General features: G+C 55.2%; 4 protein-coding genes across 4 annotated transcripts; 1 reads left to right on the forward strand and 3 right to left on the reverse strand.

The window, feature by feature from the left end:
* Positions 1-3,780: 3,780 nt before the first annotated feature.
* DICSQDRAFT_141425 (uncharacterized protein) lies at positions 3,781-5,631 on the forward strand. Its single transcript, XM_007371023.1, has 4 exons — positions 3,781-4,180; positions 4,348-4,416; positions 4,476-4,740; positions 4,802-5,631. The coding sequence occupies exon 4, from the start codon at positions 5,058-5,060 to the stop codon at positions 5,244-5,246; it is 189 nt and encodes a 62-aa protein (XP_007371085.1). The 5' UTR covers positions 3,781-4,180; positions 4,348-4,416; positions 4,476-4,740; positions 4,802-5,057; the 3' UTR covers positions 5,247-5,631.
* A 473-nt stretch (positions 5,632-6,104) lies between these two features.
* DICSQDRAFT_175145 (mitochondrial carrier) lies at positions 6,105-7,415 on the reverse strand (the record flags this gene model as incomplete). Its single annotated transcript, XM_007371024.1, has 4 exons — positions 6,105-6,144; positions 6,208-6,565; positions 6,619-6,965; positions 7,177-7,415. The coding sequence occupies 4 exons, from the start codon at positions 7,413-7,415 to the stop codon at positions 6,105-6,107; spliced, it is 984 nt and encodes a 327-aa protein (XP_007371086.1).
* Positions 7,416-7,878: 463 nt separating this feature from the next.
* DICSQDRAFT_93916 (uncharacterized protein) lies at positions 7,879-8,807 on the reverse strand. The gene is made up of 4 exons (XM_007371025.1): positions 8,646-8,807; positions 8,524-8,551; positions 8,330-8,443; positions 7,879-8,254 (listed from the first exon to the last, which is right to left on the reverse strand). Exons 1-4 carry the CDS (start codon positions 8,660-8,662, stop codon positions 8,147-8,149), a joined length of 267 nt encoding a protein of 88 aa, XP_007371087.1. The 5' UTR covers positions 8,663-8,807; the 3' UTR covers positions 7,879-8,146.
* A 1,531-nt stretch (positions 8,808-10,338) lies between these two features.
* On the reverse strand, positions 10,339-13,815 carry DICSQDRAFT_158002 (uncharacterized protein). Its single transcript, XM_007371026.1, has 9 exons — positions 13,669-13,815; positions 13,393-13,616; positions 12,006-12,224; positions 11,837-11,921; positions 11,669-11,736; positions 11,577-11,597; positions 11,442-11,517; positions 11,377-11,383; positions 10,339-10,989 (listed from the first exon to the last, which is right to left on the reverse strand). Exons 1-9 carry the CDS (start codon positions 13,721-13,723, stop codon positions 10,833-10,835), a joined length of 912 nt encoding a protein of 303 aa, XP_007371088.1. The 5' UTR covers positions 13,724-13,815; the 3' UTR covers positions 10,339-10,832.
* Positions 13,816-14,445: the final 630 nt, after the last annotated feature.

Consider the following 14,445-nt stretch of genomic DNA (forward strand, 5'->3'; position numbering starts at 1 on the left):
CTCCCACGGGTGGCAACGACAGCGGATAGCCTGCAACTCACCTAGAAGGGTTGTTGGTTGTAAGAGGCTTGTTAGAGCGATGAGAGGAGATGTTCGAGTGAACTGAACTGTAGATTGGGGGTACAGAGGTCCCCTATATATACTACTGTACATCTGTGGCTACGTAGTACTATACAGTACATTCCCAGGATGCACAGTCGCACAGAGAAGCATTGCGTACACAGCAAAGCTGTGTGTGTACCACATGAGTAGTACAGCCTCGGTTATTGCAGTAACCGGCTGTGCCGTTCCATATCTTGTGACGGCTGGATTAGGCAAGCTGTGTAAACCAGCGCCTGTTCAACACCCAGGACATGTACAAGTTGTTCTACCACGACAAACTTGTGGCGGACAAGATATAAAGCCTGCAACAGGCCTCTGTGTGCTCTATATTGCTTCAGATGCCTCGTCGTCTTGCTATCGGACAAACCCTGCGGGGTCGGTATGCACGACGTGAAATCATGCTTCGAGGCCACTTAAGGCAGGCTATAAATGCTGAACTAGGTGAGATTTCGATATCATTTACGTTATCCATTACATCAGCTTATGCAGGGTGCAGCCCGTGTCAGTGGTGTCAGCGGGGCAGAAATGCGATGGACACTGTCAGCCTATCTCAAGCACATCTTCTTCAAACTAGGCATCAAAATCATTTGGCCACCGGGCCTGCTGTTTGCAAACCTTAGTCAGCACTCGGGCATACCACGGATCACACAGGTCAAAATGCTGTGGGAGAGTGGGGTCATTCGATTTGCGCCCATTACGGATGCCGACCGCGCGGCAGCGCTTCAGAACCCTCTCAGCGCAGCACCTGGACCGCTCCATCATGGACTTCGGAAGTCCTATGGCCGCTCCGATATCAAGGCCCGGCGAAATCGCCCAAAAACAAACCCACTGAACCTGCCATACAGGTACGAGCGCCATGGGCCAAAGTCCGCAAAAATAGTCTCTGCAAGGGCAGAGGCAGCAGCTGAGGCAGAGGTGCGAGAGGCTCGGGAGAGGGAGGCTCGGGAGAGGGAGGCCGGTTCTGATGTCGATGACATAGAGCCGTTTAGTGATGATGAGGAGATGCGGGCAGTGGACGAATTGATGTCAGACCCAATTGAGGAGTGGGAGTAGTTAGTGATCTTACTGCGGTGGATATCAGTTGCTATTCACACACTCGTCACCTGCACATGTCTCTCCGTTCTTATTACTTGTTGACTGCCATGTGTTCACACGCCCTGCCTACCTGCCGTGCAAAATCCCTGGCTCCCGACACCTTCCTTTTGCAACCAATTCCAAGCTTTCACTTCAACTGAGTGGCCCACCACACAATGGCAAGCTACATCTTCATATCCTACCTACAGGTGATCATCCTACACATCCGCACACCACTGAAGAACCTCCGGTGGTCGAGAAGATGTCCGGCCGAAAACCTCATGCAAAGGGAGCTCGATGCGGGGACCGCTTACATCGGGAGGGGGCTGGGTTGGGACTTGGTACGTACTTATCTGTGCACTTTGGCACGCCTGACTTGGCTGTCACTCATCACTGCGCGGCGGACTGGGCTCAGTACAGGTATGTCTGTGCTAGCATGTTTGATGCACCCCGGACAGCTGACAATGTAGACAAGAATGGCAGCACAACCGGTACAAAGGGTACTCGAGATGTGGGGAGACGAGTTGGAGGGGACAGCCGGACTCCTGCATTCAGCTGCTGAGTCCCCGGTGGTCAAGAAGATGTTCAGCCTCAAGCCTCATGTGAGGGGAACACCGCGCAGGAGACGACTTACGTCAGGAAGAGACTGCGGATTCGGTACCAACGACGACAGGCGCAGAAGCTTGAGTTTTGATACGTACTCACCTTTGTGCTTTGGTACTTGAGAGTCCTCCAGCAGCAGACTATGTTCGGTACAGGTATGTGCTACTAGCATGTCCGGTGTACTCCAGACAGCTGATGAGGAAGAGCTAGACGACAATTACATTGATTGGATGTCGGTACAGGGGAGTACTCGAGACGCAGGGAGACAGGTTGGAGGAGATGGTCACATTTCCGCACTCCGCTGGAGAGTCTCCAGTGGTCGAGAGGGTATTTGCCACTTACCTCGGCCTCCGGAAGAGACCATGGATTTGGTACCGATACGGAGGCTTGAGACTTGGTATGTACTCACCTGCGAGCTTTTGTACTTGCGAGTACGCGGCTTACCTTGGCCTCTAGACGAGACTGCAGATTTGGTACCAGCTCGGGACATGGTACATACTCACCTGCACCTTCCGAGTCCATGGGCGAGGAAATCACTTACCTCGGCCTCTAGACGAGACTGCGGATTCAGTACCAACGGCCGCAGATGAGGAGGATGCTTGGGACTTGGTATGTACTCACCTGTGCACCTCGGTACTTCCTCCGGTGGCAAAGAACATTCGGTACAGGCACGGCATATGGCTGCACTGGCACGTCCGGTGTAACCCAGATAGATGGTCGTGCTCCTGCACGCCGCTGCTGAGTCTCTGGTGGTCGAGAAGGTGTTGGGCCAAAGGCGGAGCGGGGGAGGAACATCTTACCTCCTTGGGAGGAAACTGCGGATACGGTACATTTGCGGAGACTCACCTGTGCGGTTCGGTATACCAGGCCTTTTCTTCCAGCTGCTGTTGCTCATTCCGGTACAGGTATGTTGACTGCGCTGGCATGTCCGGTGTACCCCAGATAGCTGCTAAACAAGAAGCAGAACTAGACAGCGACGGTAGCGGAGAAAACACGTTGTACAAGGGGGATAGTCAAAACGTAGCGAGAGGGGTCGGAGGAGATGGTGGCGGACAGAGAGCAAGGCGCGCGTGGCTTAAGCGCTCAAGTCTTGATTCGACTTCTGTGCGCCGCTGCCTGATGCGTGTGCACACTTTTTGTAGAGTCGCCACAAAGAAATATATTTGGTTGTGTACTGTACAATACATGCTTGTATCTACCGATTCTGGCCGCTAGTTTGCTAGGGCGACCGTCTGCCCGATTGCTCTCTAGCTCTGTAATGACCCCCGTAACGACCCCCTACTACCGCTGATGACTCCTGATCGCTCTCTATACCTCTGACCGCCCATTACTCCCCCAAACCACGGCTTACCGCCCATTACTCCCCCAAACCACGGCTTACCGCCCATTACTCCCCCAAACCACGCCTTACCGCTCACTATACCCCCAAACCATGCCTTACCGCTCACTATCCCCCAAACCACGCCTTACTGCTCACTATCCCCCAAACCATGCCTTACCGCTCACTATCCCCCCAAACCACGCCTTACTGCTCACTATCCCCCCAAACCACGCCCCTCTCAGTCTTTCTCGACGGTACACTCACCAAATCCCACACTTGGCGTCCTTGGTGTCTCGTCCTCGGCGTCTGGTCCTCGGCATCTGGTCCTCGGCATCTCATCCTCTTCGGTCTGCCTCTCCTCGCCATCGACACCACCGTGGGGAGCGCGCACAGAACGACCTATCCCACAACCTCTGTTCATATCCGTTCACAGCAACCGTGGCAGGAATACGCACCATCACTCCAACGCTCGCACCCGACCGCTCCCCCTTGTGCGCATGCAACCTCGAAAAGGACATGTTATATATACGCTGGAAAAAAACAACCTATCGGTGGCACTAATCGTGCCCGATATTGTTGCACTCTTGAGGACCTTGTCCGTACGCGTAGCATGTCCTGTTCAACCATCTTCAACGGTTATCAGATGACGATCGGCCATACCGGGCGTTGGGAGCGCAGTTCACTACACAAAGACAACTTTACATTTCGCCTCAAACACGACTACATACTACATGTAGGTTTCCGTAGTTTCAAGTCCTCCGAGCTCGACAGTGGCACTGCAGCAGCCACCGTGGCCACGGCGGCAGAAGGATGTCCTGGGGTATTTGATTTGCCAATGTCCCAAGCATGTCGGGATGTCGCGGACTGCAAGGGCGCGACGTCCAGACTAGCTTAGGACGAACCAGACTGGTTCTACGCAACCCGAAGTCCGAGGCCCTCGAACTCCGAGTCGGACGCTGACCACGCTGAGCTCTGAGCTCACCGCGGCTCAGCGACGCCCGCAACCGGGATATACCAAGCGGCGGACGTCCATACACATTCGCATCGAGGATGTGTTGCATCCGGGACACAAACGGACATCTGTGGGTGCGGGGCAGTACACGGTAGTCAGAAATAGTGCAAGACGTAGCGGAATGCGAGCAACTGAAAATGGCAACGATCTACGTAGGTTTTACCGCCCACAGGAAGGACTGAGGGGAGAGGGGGGGAATAGTAGGATGGAATCAAGTTCATTGAAGGGTACTCACAGCTGCAAGCTTAGCGGTGACCCGCATCGGCATTGCAGGCATGCCAGTGTGCCGTCGACACATGTGGCACTGGTGGCATCGTTGAATGCGTAAGTATACGGTAACTCAGCACAGAAGAAGACACGTACCGGACTGGGTTGCCTCCAACCCTGCAACGCAGGCGGGAGTCCATTGGGGAGATGACATCCCTCGCGGCTAGCTTTATATGTATCGATCCCATGCTTTCAAGCTCCGCATCTACCCTGGAATGGCAGTGCGTCAAGATAGGCCGTGCCTGCTTCCTGTGCTGCGGTAATGTGCTCGTCCAGATGCTTTAGAAGTTGGAGTTGGTATGTACGTTCGTATTCTTTCGTCGCTGCACTCGTGCCCGCGCGTGACAATTCTTGTTAGCGACTGCCCATGGAGGGGCTTCTTGCGTTATGAAGCAAACTAACAGCGCAATCAATTAACTCACGCTCACCATCCAGACAGTCACACTTTGCATCACACGATAAAAACAACATGGTATTCATTCAGTCCACGAGTATATGTCTATCGCCACCGGCCTTGTCGGGCTTGAGGGTGGCGTTGCTGCGTTGCAAAGCAAACGCCGCGTCCTGGGGTAATTGATTTTCGAGTGCCCGAAGCCAGTCGGGACGTCACACTCTGTTTCCAGCGTACGACGTCCAAACCAGATCCGAGCGAACCACAATTCAAAATTGTGGTATACTATGTCGGTGTCGGCACAATACGCCGGCCCGACGACCACGATGAGCACTTCGCTCAACGCGATGACTAGCGTCCGGGACTGGGGACCTGCCGGTGGTTCGCAGTGCCGGTACGCGACGGATGCAGTGGGCGGTGGGCCCTCTCGCTTGCCCTTGTTCGAGCGGGGCTGCCTCGGCTGCCAAAGAAGCTGAAGGCGAAAAAGAAAATGCATGGGTCAGCGATCCTGACAGCTGCACGAAACGGCAGGGAAAGCTCGGCACGAAGTTGCGATGGCACACATTGCGCACGATAGAACAACAACGACCAGGGGGACGTGAAGGGGAGATGGAGCTCAATGAACACTCACAACTGCGAGCAACACGGTACGCCGTCCATACGACAAAGCAGCCGTCGGACACCTGCGAATTCAGAGGGGATGTGAGCAGACCAATGACGCGACATGGAGGATACCGCCCGCATAGTTATTCAGAAAGGCGATCGAAAGCTAGGCGGTATCCACGTAGCTGTCAACAGCACGTACCTGGCTGAGCCGCGTGCAAGCGGACTGGGTTGCCTCCCCCATCTGTCACAGGCGTAACGGCAGGAGTCCATTGGAGGCGCGTTCTCGCTCGCAGTGGCTTTATGTACTCCGGCTCATCCGCAACTCATCTCCGAGTCGGATCTGGAACGTCCGAGTCGGATCTGGAACGACCGCAGCATCCAGATGGCGTGACGCTGCTGCGGTAATGAGCAAACCTCAAATGTGCGAAGAGATTGGTCAACATTCAGTCGGGGGAGCTATTGTTAACGACAGGGGCGAGGTGACAGGAAGCTGTAGCACGCCATTGGTCAATCGTGGGTGTTTGCGGAAGATGTATTCACTATCAGGCCTGCTTCAGGGAGATCTGCGCATGACATCATCTACACATAGGTATTCGGCAGACGAGTACCTGGTCCCCTTGTGAGCTTGTGGACGTCATTGACTCTCAAAGACGTACCATACAATCTGTGATACAAGCACATGAGCAGGATATGTGCCGACGGTTCAGTGATATGTACTCGTGCATCTGCTATTTCCTGGCGTACAACCTGGCCACCGCCCGCTCGATTCTGCACAACGTCGGAGGACCATCAGTGAGCATGACGGGTAGCCACCCGCAGACACAGACGCACCTCTGCTTCACGAGCATAGTCACGCCCTGACTCACGAATCCCTTCACAATCTGGACCCCGAGCGCTGCATACAGCCCTCGCCAGCCCTCTGCCCTCAATGCCGCGGCCCACACGTCCGTCATAGAGGGCGTATGCCCAGAACGCGTCCGCGATGCTTGTACGCGCACCTTCGCGAGGAGAAGGGGGTAGAGAATCGTGATAGCGAGTGCATTTGCAGCCGCGCCGCCGAGGAACGCGCCGAGCGCGGACTGGCTTGACGGGGAGGGAGACCTGCGCGGAAGGCGGAGGCGGCTAAGAAGTTGCATGAACATGAATGTGAGGGCGGGGGTGAGGCAAAGGGGTAGCGTTGGGCGGAAGCCTAGCGGTGCGCGTCAAGTCAGACGACCACAGGAGTGCACTTATCGTGCGCACCTGTCCAAAATCCCGGCAACCCCTCGTCTGCATATATGTTCCGTACGACTTCAGTGAACCCCGGTCTCCTGTCCTCCGCAGTTCGTTTTGCGCTTTCATCACTCGCGCCGTCGTCCTCGTCGCTCGTTTGGAGGCGAACGGTGATCACACTGAGAGGTGTAGATACGGCACGACTCGCGACTCCTGCGACGAAACCGATCGCGAGCTCTGTGGACGGCCACAGGAGTACCGGACGAGTCGGAGAAGTAAGGGCAAGTTTGAGTGTATGGAGAAGCGGCTCCTTTGAAGAGCCTCTCCTTCGGACTGCGAGTGCATGGAGGAGTGTGTAGAAATAGAAGTATAGAAAGCTAGTTCGGTCAGCACCACGTCAACTAAATACTGCAATTAGGGTGGAAAGAGTGCACGATTACGGGGCGATTCTGGGACGATTCTGGAGGCGACTTTGGCATAATCGCACAGAATCGCAGACGCTTCTCTGGGAATCGTGACCATAATCGTCCTCGGTATGAGAATCGCCTCAAAATCACACACTCTGACCACCCCTGATGAAAGACGTACTTGGATATCAACGTCGACGCCGTATCTGTGGGCAACCCATCATACAGCCCCACCAATCCCTCCGAATATCGTATGTGGGTGACGAGTCGATATACGCCCCGAAACCCTCTGTGCTTGCGAGAGCTGTTGGTCTGCAACTTTGTGGCGACGAGGTCGAGAGGGTACGAGACTGCATTCGCAGCCGCACTCCCAAGCGCGCCAGAGAAAGCTTGAGCAAGAGGTGGCAGAGCAGAGGTCATTGTGGATGGAGGAAACAAATCCTAGACGTCGCTGCCACGCCGTCGTCCGTCGCTGAGGGCATCGTCGATGACGTCGTCTGGCGTTGCCACAGACATGATTGTGCCTGTCCTATAGCCGGTTCGGTGGTACGTCCGGTGGGAAGCTCGAGAATAAGTACAAACATGATATGTTGAGGTGGGGGTAGTCGTGGATGGCAGTGGGTGTTCAAGGTAAGGTAAGAAGTGACCGCAACTACATTCACCTCCCTCCAAATTTGGTAACCTAGACGCCCATGAGTGGTCATAAGCGCGTTGGCGCCAAGCACCTTTCTGGGGTGCAAATTTTGTATGCGCTTCCGCGTCAAATTAATAGATATGAGAAGTTTCCCTCATGATTCCAACAGTTACGGTGGTACACTTGGGGCATATCAATAGACGCCTTCCCCTTCCTCATGTCTCCCGCACAGGTCTGATTATGGACAGATAAATGCGCTTATCGTACATTGCAATGCTCGGTATCGATACAACTACATAAGAGTAGTACACAGATTAATAGTTCCCTGCACAATAAATCCAAGAAAAAGTGAGGATAGGAAGATGGTGCAGTGACCCAAGAACTCCCGAGCAAGAGAACTAGTGTGGTCAACAGCAAACCGAGCTCCGGTTCTCTAGGGGGTCGTGGAACTGGCAAGCGAAGCACATTCCTCCCTGTCGCTTAGCGAAAGATCAAGGCGCGGCAACGCGGAGGGGTGTCACCAGACCCGGCCTGACTCGCGCTCCAACGTGGCCCACGCCGCGCGGGTGCAGTTATCGCATCTCTCGTGGATCAGGCTCAGCACCCTCCGGCATTCACGAGGCACCTGCGTCAGAAGCAAAATGAGGTTCGCATTGGAACGCCCATGCCAGAGTGTCCCGCGCATTCGATTCGGACGTACCTTCGAGCAGGTGCAGACGCGCTGCCCTGGACGATGTTGGTGCGCGACGCTCAGCGCGCAGCTCGCCGAGCCGCAATCCGTCTTGTTCCCGCTCTCGTAGAGCTTCACGTAGTGCTATTTGAGAATACCCACGTCAGGCCGAGGAAGGCGAGGTAGGATATACGGAGCCGCTTCGGGTAGAGGAAATAACGCACCTCGCACCCGCGGTGGTAGTTCCCGAAGCTGTGGTACAACGAAACGCGAAGAGGAGGCCAATCAGGACAGGCGTTCACTCCCGGGAACATCTCGCCGTATCGACTGCACGGATGCTACTCACCACTCAATTTCACACATCGTGCTCTATCGACGACGGTGGGCAGCACAGAGAAAAGACGTGACACGATCCGGTAGGACGTGGATGGTTGAAGAATCAAAGAGAGTAGGTGAATAGGGAGGCACAGAGATGTGGTAGTCGGAGGGGCTGTATGTGCTCCGAGGTGTTGGTCTGACCTCAGGACAGCGAGCCAAGTCCTTATAAGCATCCGCACAAGGGGGGAGGCCGGGTAATATTGCAGCACTTACACGCCCGCGTTGCCCATGCTATACTATGGACACTCCGATTGCCTCCACGAAAGCGCGGGGCGTGCCATTGTGCCGGGTTTGCCATTTCCGCTTCCGCGTCGACGCCTATCTTGGCAGCTCGAGCGCCCGCATGGCGTCTGGTGGCCCTACCCCGCTCGCCCTGCAACAGCTCTCAACCAGCAGAAGTTCGAGCGATAGGCGAGCTGACGTCGTGTGATCAGTGCGTCGATCCGGGTTGCGTCCGCGAGTACCCAATCAGGCTGCGCCAAGAGCATCTGGTTACGCAAGCACACTCGACAGGGATTTCGAATATCCTCAGACGTACCCGTATCCACCAGACCCCTTAAGGGCGAGTGGAGGAGAGGGTGCCGAGGCGGACGGACAACCGGAGATGGGGGAACTGCTACCTTCGAAGGAGGGACCCGCAATGTGCTCGAATCGCCGCACGGGATGTAGGACCCTGATGGAGAGGAAGGGAGAGCGAGCGAGCGATCCCGGCGAGAAGGTGGCCTCGTTGCAGACATGCCGGCGTGCGTCCGCAAGTCGGCCCGATGTTGCGAATCCGCGCCGTAAACCGTAGCATGTTGGGTGGCTGTGGGAAGCACTAGGTTACACCACTTCGATCCGAACGCACAGGTCCATCTCAGCGAACCCAACAGGTGGACGCCGATTGTAGCAAGTGTCAGGATTTTGGGGGCACGATAGCCCTCCGACCTGCGTGACAAAGGGCTACACAGCAGAAGAAGCTGTGCTGTGCTTCGACCCTCGAGAAGGAAGATCTCAAGGGCAAAAGACAGATAGCCTGCTAGCCCTTGACCTCGAAACGTCGATGACGCCACAGAGTGAACACCCTGAAACATTGTGGATGAAGGTGTCGAGCGGACAAGCTCACGCTGCTATTCCACGACAACAGAACCTTCGCATCGATGAGGGCGTCCAACCCGCGGTCCGAATGGCAGAACAGAAACTTGTTTCACGTCGAAGCTCTCATAGTCCAGACCAATAGGTCTTCCTACGTTCGCAGCAACGCGCCCAATCACCATGAGATACTACCTCTCTTTCGACCCATCCCATCCCCATTTGGCAGGAACACACCTAGGTGACCTCAATGACGGTCGATGAAATCCCTATCAACGTAACAGGAATGCGTCATGTAGGCTCATTTGACAGAGTAGGGCCGTGGACCACTTCACGCGTCTGACGAGTTAACGCCGCGTCAAGCGCACCGTGTGCCCATTCGAACTAAAAACAGCGCGGAGTTTGCCTTTACGTTTGACTTGCCTGACATCTAACTCCGGAGAAGCAGGCGAGTCGGCTCGGGAGCACACGCACCTCCGCGCCTCATAGTTGTTCTGCCGGCGGCTCGTAATCATACTGAGCGCACACGACACTGCAATAAGTCTATCCATGAAGATCGATAGTATGAAAAAGTCATCGAAAGACAGCACAGAGAGTCGCGACCAGATACACGCGCCGCAAACGCGGACATGATCATCTAATCCATGGCACCTGACCGACACTCCACGGTACCCAAGACTCGGTCACGCGACTCCCTTGAGAGTGGTCGCCAGCCCTGCAGGCCCGCACGAGCCAGTCGGTATAGTTGCCGGTGTGGGCCCACAAAGTTGGCATCAATGAGGCCCAGCCTCCTGCGGATGAAACTAGGCTGAACGACGCTTCCCGTGCTGCCCGAGCAAGACAGGAACACCGCGCGCCCCGCACCGGATCCTAACCGTGCCTCCACGAGACCGGCAGTGATCGGGACGACCAGGCCCACGACGCCGATAGACCAGATGCAATGAATCAGAGAGTGGATGACCCGAAGGCGGCTCCAGGCGGTCGATCCAAACGCAGAAGAGAGACAGCATCCGTTGCGTGAGAGGTAATTACGGCCACCATGGCCACCCGTGCGCAAGTGCGCACACGATACGGTACGGTACGACTACTCGCTGGGGTAGTCGTAGAAGCCCTTCCCGCTCTTCTTCCCGTACCACTGCGCGTCCACCATGCGCTCCAGGAGCACGCTTGGGCGGTACTTAGAGTCGCCCGTGCCGTTGTGGATCGTTTGCTGGATTGCTAGGCACGTGTCCAGCCCAATGCTGTCGGTTCCAGCAGCACGCGCGAGACGCGCAGCCAAGGGCACAGTGCATACGTCCGACGAGAACGAGCCGTCGTCCGAGCGAGCCATGAGGAGTAGCCGTTCATAGTAATCACCAACCCATGAACGATTGTGGCAGTGACGATGGAAGACCAAAAGAGTAGGAGAGCACGCACGCAAGATCAAACGAGGCGGCAAATTTCCAGGTGGGGCAGGTGGCCCGGATGTTTGTGTACGTGTGCACATAGAGGCGACCGGGTCATCGGAAAGATAAGCCGTTTGTGCGAGGGGGGCGAGGAGACATTCGAGGGCCGAATGGTGCGCCAACGAGACGGTGGTGTGAAATCAGTGATGACACGTCGACCAAGCTCACATGAATGCGACTCACAAATCGGCTGCCAAAGAGAGCGTTCATTAGTGCAACATGAACACGGGAAGCTGCGGAGGACAAACCTAATTGGAGAGGTCCCATTGGATGGTTCATGCCCAATTTCAGCGTTTTGTCAATATCCTCCCGGGTGGCGATACCCTGGAACGAATCTGGTAAGCCCATATGATCACATTTCCGGCTGCTCGTGAGCGACTTGCCTTCTCAAGCATCAGAATAGCCTATGTATTCGCAGCAAGCCCTCGTTCAGCATGGCGCCCCCGCGAGACACAGAGTCCGCAGCTCCACGCACCTCATTGATGAAGGGCATCAGCAGCCCGTTTGCCACGAAGCCAGGAACGTCCTTCGAATATGTCACCTCTGTCGCAAGCAAGCGCGGTCAGAGTCAGTGAGGTGATGGGTAGTGTAGATGAAAGTGATGGTGAACGATAGATGGACGGAGGAAGAATGCGATGCGCACCCTTTCCGCACGCCGATGCGTATGCTCTCGCGCGGTTGAGGGTCTCCTCCGACGTTTGCGCCGCAGCGATCAGCTCCACCAGTTTCTGTGACGACGTGGCAGTAGGAGATCAGCACCCGCAATCTGACCCCGTTGTCGGAGCTGCCAACCAGTAGGCGTATGTACGCACCATCACCGGGACCGGGTTGAAAAAGTGCAAGCCGACCACTCGGGAAGCGCTCTCCTTGCCCTCAGGATCCGCTGCGGTCTTCCCTTCAGGTATGGTGGAAGCCGCGATCTTTGTGATGCTGATTGAGGACGTGTTCGTCGCGAGGATCGTCTTCGGAGACAACTCCGCGGACAGCGTGCGGAAGATGCCCTGTTTGACCGCCAGGTTCTCGGAAACTGCCTGTACGTAGGATTTAGCAATGCCGAACACGGTGTTCGCTCTGAGACAATGAGGTGAAATTTGGATGCACATATAGGGTCGACCCGCCTGTGCTGAATCTCGAACGGCTAGAGTCAAGCGATAGTATTCCACAACACCTATTTCCTCACGTGATCTCTGCAAACGTGGATGTGTTCAAGACTAGCATCGAGAGCTTGTCAGGCATGCTTTCGGCTGTCCAAAAAGCACATGCGAACATGTGATTGTCCTCGACAGGCACAACGGGAAATCCGTAGTGGCGGAATGTGAATTCAAGGGATGGAACTTGACAAAGTATGTTTGCAGATGTGCAAATACAGAGCCTGAGCTTCGGACGCTGCAAGGATGTCCCCAGCAGCGAGCGTCGAAATCTGGTCAAGATCAACCTCTGCTGACAATACCGGAGTACATGCACCTGCCCGCAGCGACGCACATCTCGCATCTCGTAAGCAGGCTGATGCCAAAGCAACCACGCACGACAGGGAGTCGGGCGTGTTAGATTGGCGAAAAGTCGATGGAGAAGGGATTAAATCTTGGTAGAAGAGCGCTGCCCGTCGTGGTAGCCTTTGGGGAACGTTAGATTTCCAGTATGGTTGCACTGCGGTCAAGCCGTGTATGGCGCCGCGGTGTGCACCACGATTGACCCCCGTGTACTGGTGGCGAGTATCAAGCACTCATCTCGAGGTGAAAGTGCCCCAAGGACATCTTAGTGATAGTTTGAGAAGGGTTCCAGGTAACTCGGAGAACTCCGAAAACGTCTTGACCCCCAGGCGCGACGTGCACGGGGAGCACGACGACAAGCCTCTGAAGGCGCGCTTGGACATACTTGTAAACGAAATTTCTCGGGAATATCCGCAAAGTACAAAGTTCGACGCGTACTTGAGCCGATACACTGTGGCGTCATACACGGCTTGACCACGGTGCAACCATACTGGAAAACTGACGTTCTGAGCCTTTGCACCAAATTCTTGCTAGTCAAAAACACCCAGATCTCTTCCGTGACGAGCATCGTCCACTCCTTGGGTTGGGTGGTCGACCCGAAAAGGCGAATGTACCATTGCATGCGCGCACATGAATACAAATGCGCGGATGCAACGACACGGCAATTTCAAAAGGGATGAGATGCGCTCCGAGATGTGTGTGAACATACCTCAACAACCAAATCAGCGTCCTTGAAGCCCTTCAGATCGTCCACAACCGCGACACGATCTCTAGCCTCCTTGGCTGCTTCGGAAGTCAACTTTCCCTTCGAGACATCTTTCGCGAGTAGTTTGTCGAAGAACGAAAGCCCTGACTTGATTTGTGCCGAAGACCGGTCGTGAAGCAGCACTGGAACCTTGGCGTGCACTGCGGACACGAATGCGATCCCGAGACCTATGGCATGGGGTGAGCAGACGCGACGGACAACATACGATCAAGGACGTACCCATTTGTCCAGCGCCGATAACGCCCGCTCTCCTGATGCCGTGGGAGATGCTCATCTTCTGATTTGGTATAGTAAAGTCAAGCAGGACAGTCTGAGGACGTCAGTCAAAATGACGCAGCTGGAAGAAGGTGGAAGGATCGTATAACGACGTATTCCCGGAGCTTGTCACCCTCTTGCCGACCGGCGGCGCATGTGAATGCGGGTTGCCCGATGCATCTGATCCGCCCCTGATTGGTTGTCCTTGCTTTAGCGCCCTGATGTCCTCCTCCATCTGCAGACTCAGCAGCCTTCTCTAATTCATACCTCGCTTAAAAAATACTCTAGGCATTGCGTGATGGCAATTCTTGTACTCATTAGGCTACGTCAAAGTCTAAAGAAGTCACTTATCGCATGTAGAATTTCGCTGGCAGCCTCCGCAGATTTACCCGTTATAACTCTCGTCGTCTCCATCAAGCTACGCTCAAGATATCCACAGGAGGGGTAGTAGGGCCGCTCAATTCTTGAGGACGCAGGACGCGTTCAGAGGCCATTGATAGAGGTGATGGGCTAAGCGAGACTAGCCGACAAGAAACCCCTCGAGCGACGATAACACTCCTCCCCCCTCACAAAGTGCCTCAAGGGTAGTGTCAATCGACGCGGAAGGCTTTCGTCTTCAACATACTCGCGATTTATATTTTTTATGTGAGGTTTGGGACACGACAGACCTCTTGGAAAACAACGGGCACGAGAAATGAGGTTGGTACCTTGCCGTATGCGGCAGGTTCGGCTAGCCCATCA

Source organism: Dichomitus squalens (genome assembly GCF_000275845.1).
Source record: "Dichomitus squalens LYAD-421 SS1 unplaced genomic scaffold DICSQscaffold_85, whole genome shotgun sequence".
Lineage (NCBI taxonomy): Eukaryota > Fungi > Basidiomycota > Agaricomycetes > Polyporales > Polyporaceae > Dichomitus > Dichomitus squalens.

Bases quoted from the DNA above. Each gene is read 5' to 3' on its own strand.
- DICSQDRAFT_93916 (XM_007371025.1), bottom strand. The intron at 8,444-8,523 runs GTGCGTTATTTC...ATTCTCAAATAG, and splicing joins ACTACCACCGCGGGTGCGAG to CACTACGTGAAGCTCTACGA. The intron at 8,255-8,329 runs GTACGTCCGAAT...CTTCTGACGCAG, and splicing joins GCGTCTGCACCTGCTCGAAG to GTGCCTCGTGAATGCCGGAG.
- DICSQDRAFT_158002 (XM_007371026.1), bottom strand. From the start codon at position 13,723: ATGAGCATCTCCCACGGCATCAGGAGAGCGGGCGTTATCGGCGCTGGA. The intron at 12,225-13,392 runs GTATGTTCACAC...TCCTACGTACAG, and splicing joins ACGCTGATTTGGTTGTTGAG to GCAGTTTCCGAGAACCTGGC. The intron at 11,922-12,005 runs GTGCGTACATAC...ACGTCGTCACAG, and splicing joins TCAACCCGGTCCCGGTGATG to AAACTGGTGGAGCTGATCGC.
- DICSQDRAFT_141425 (XM_007371023.1), top strand. From the start codon at position 5,058: ATGTCGGTGTCGGCACAATACGCCGGCCCGACGACCACGATGAGCACT.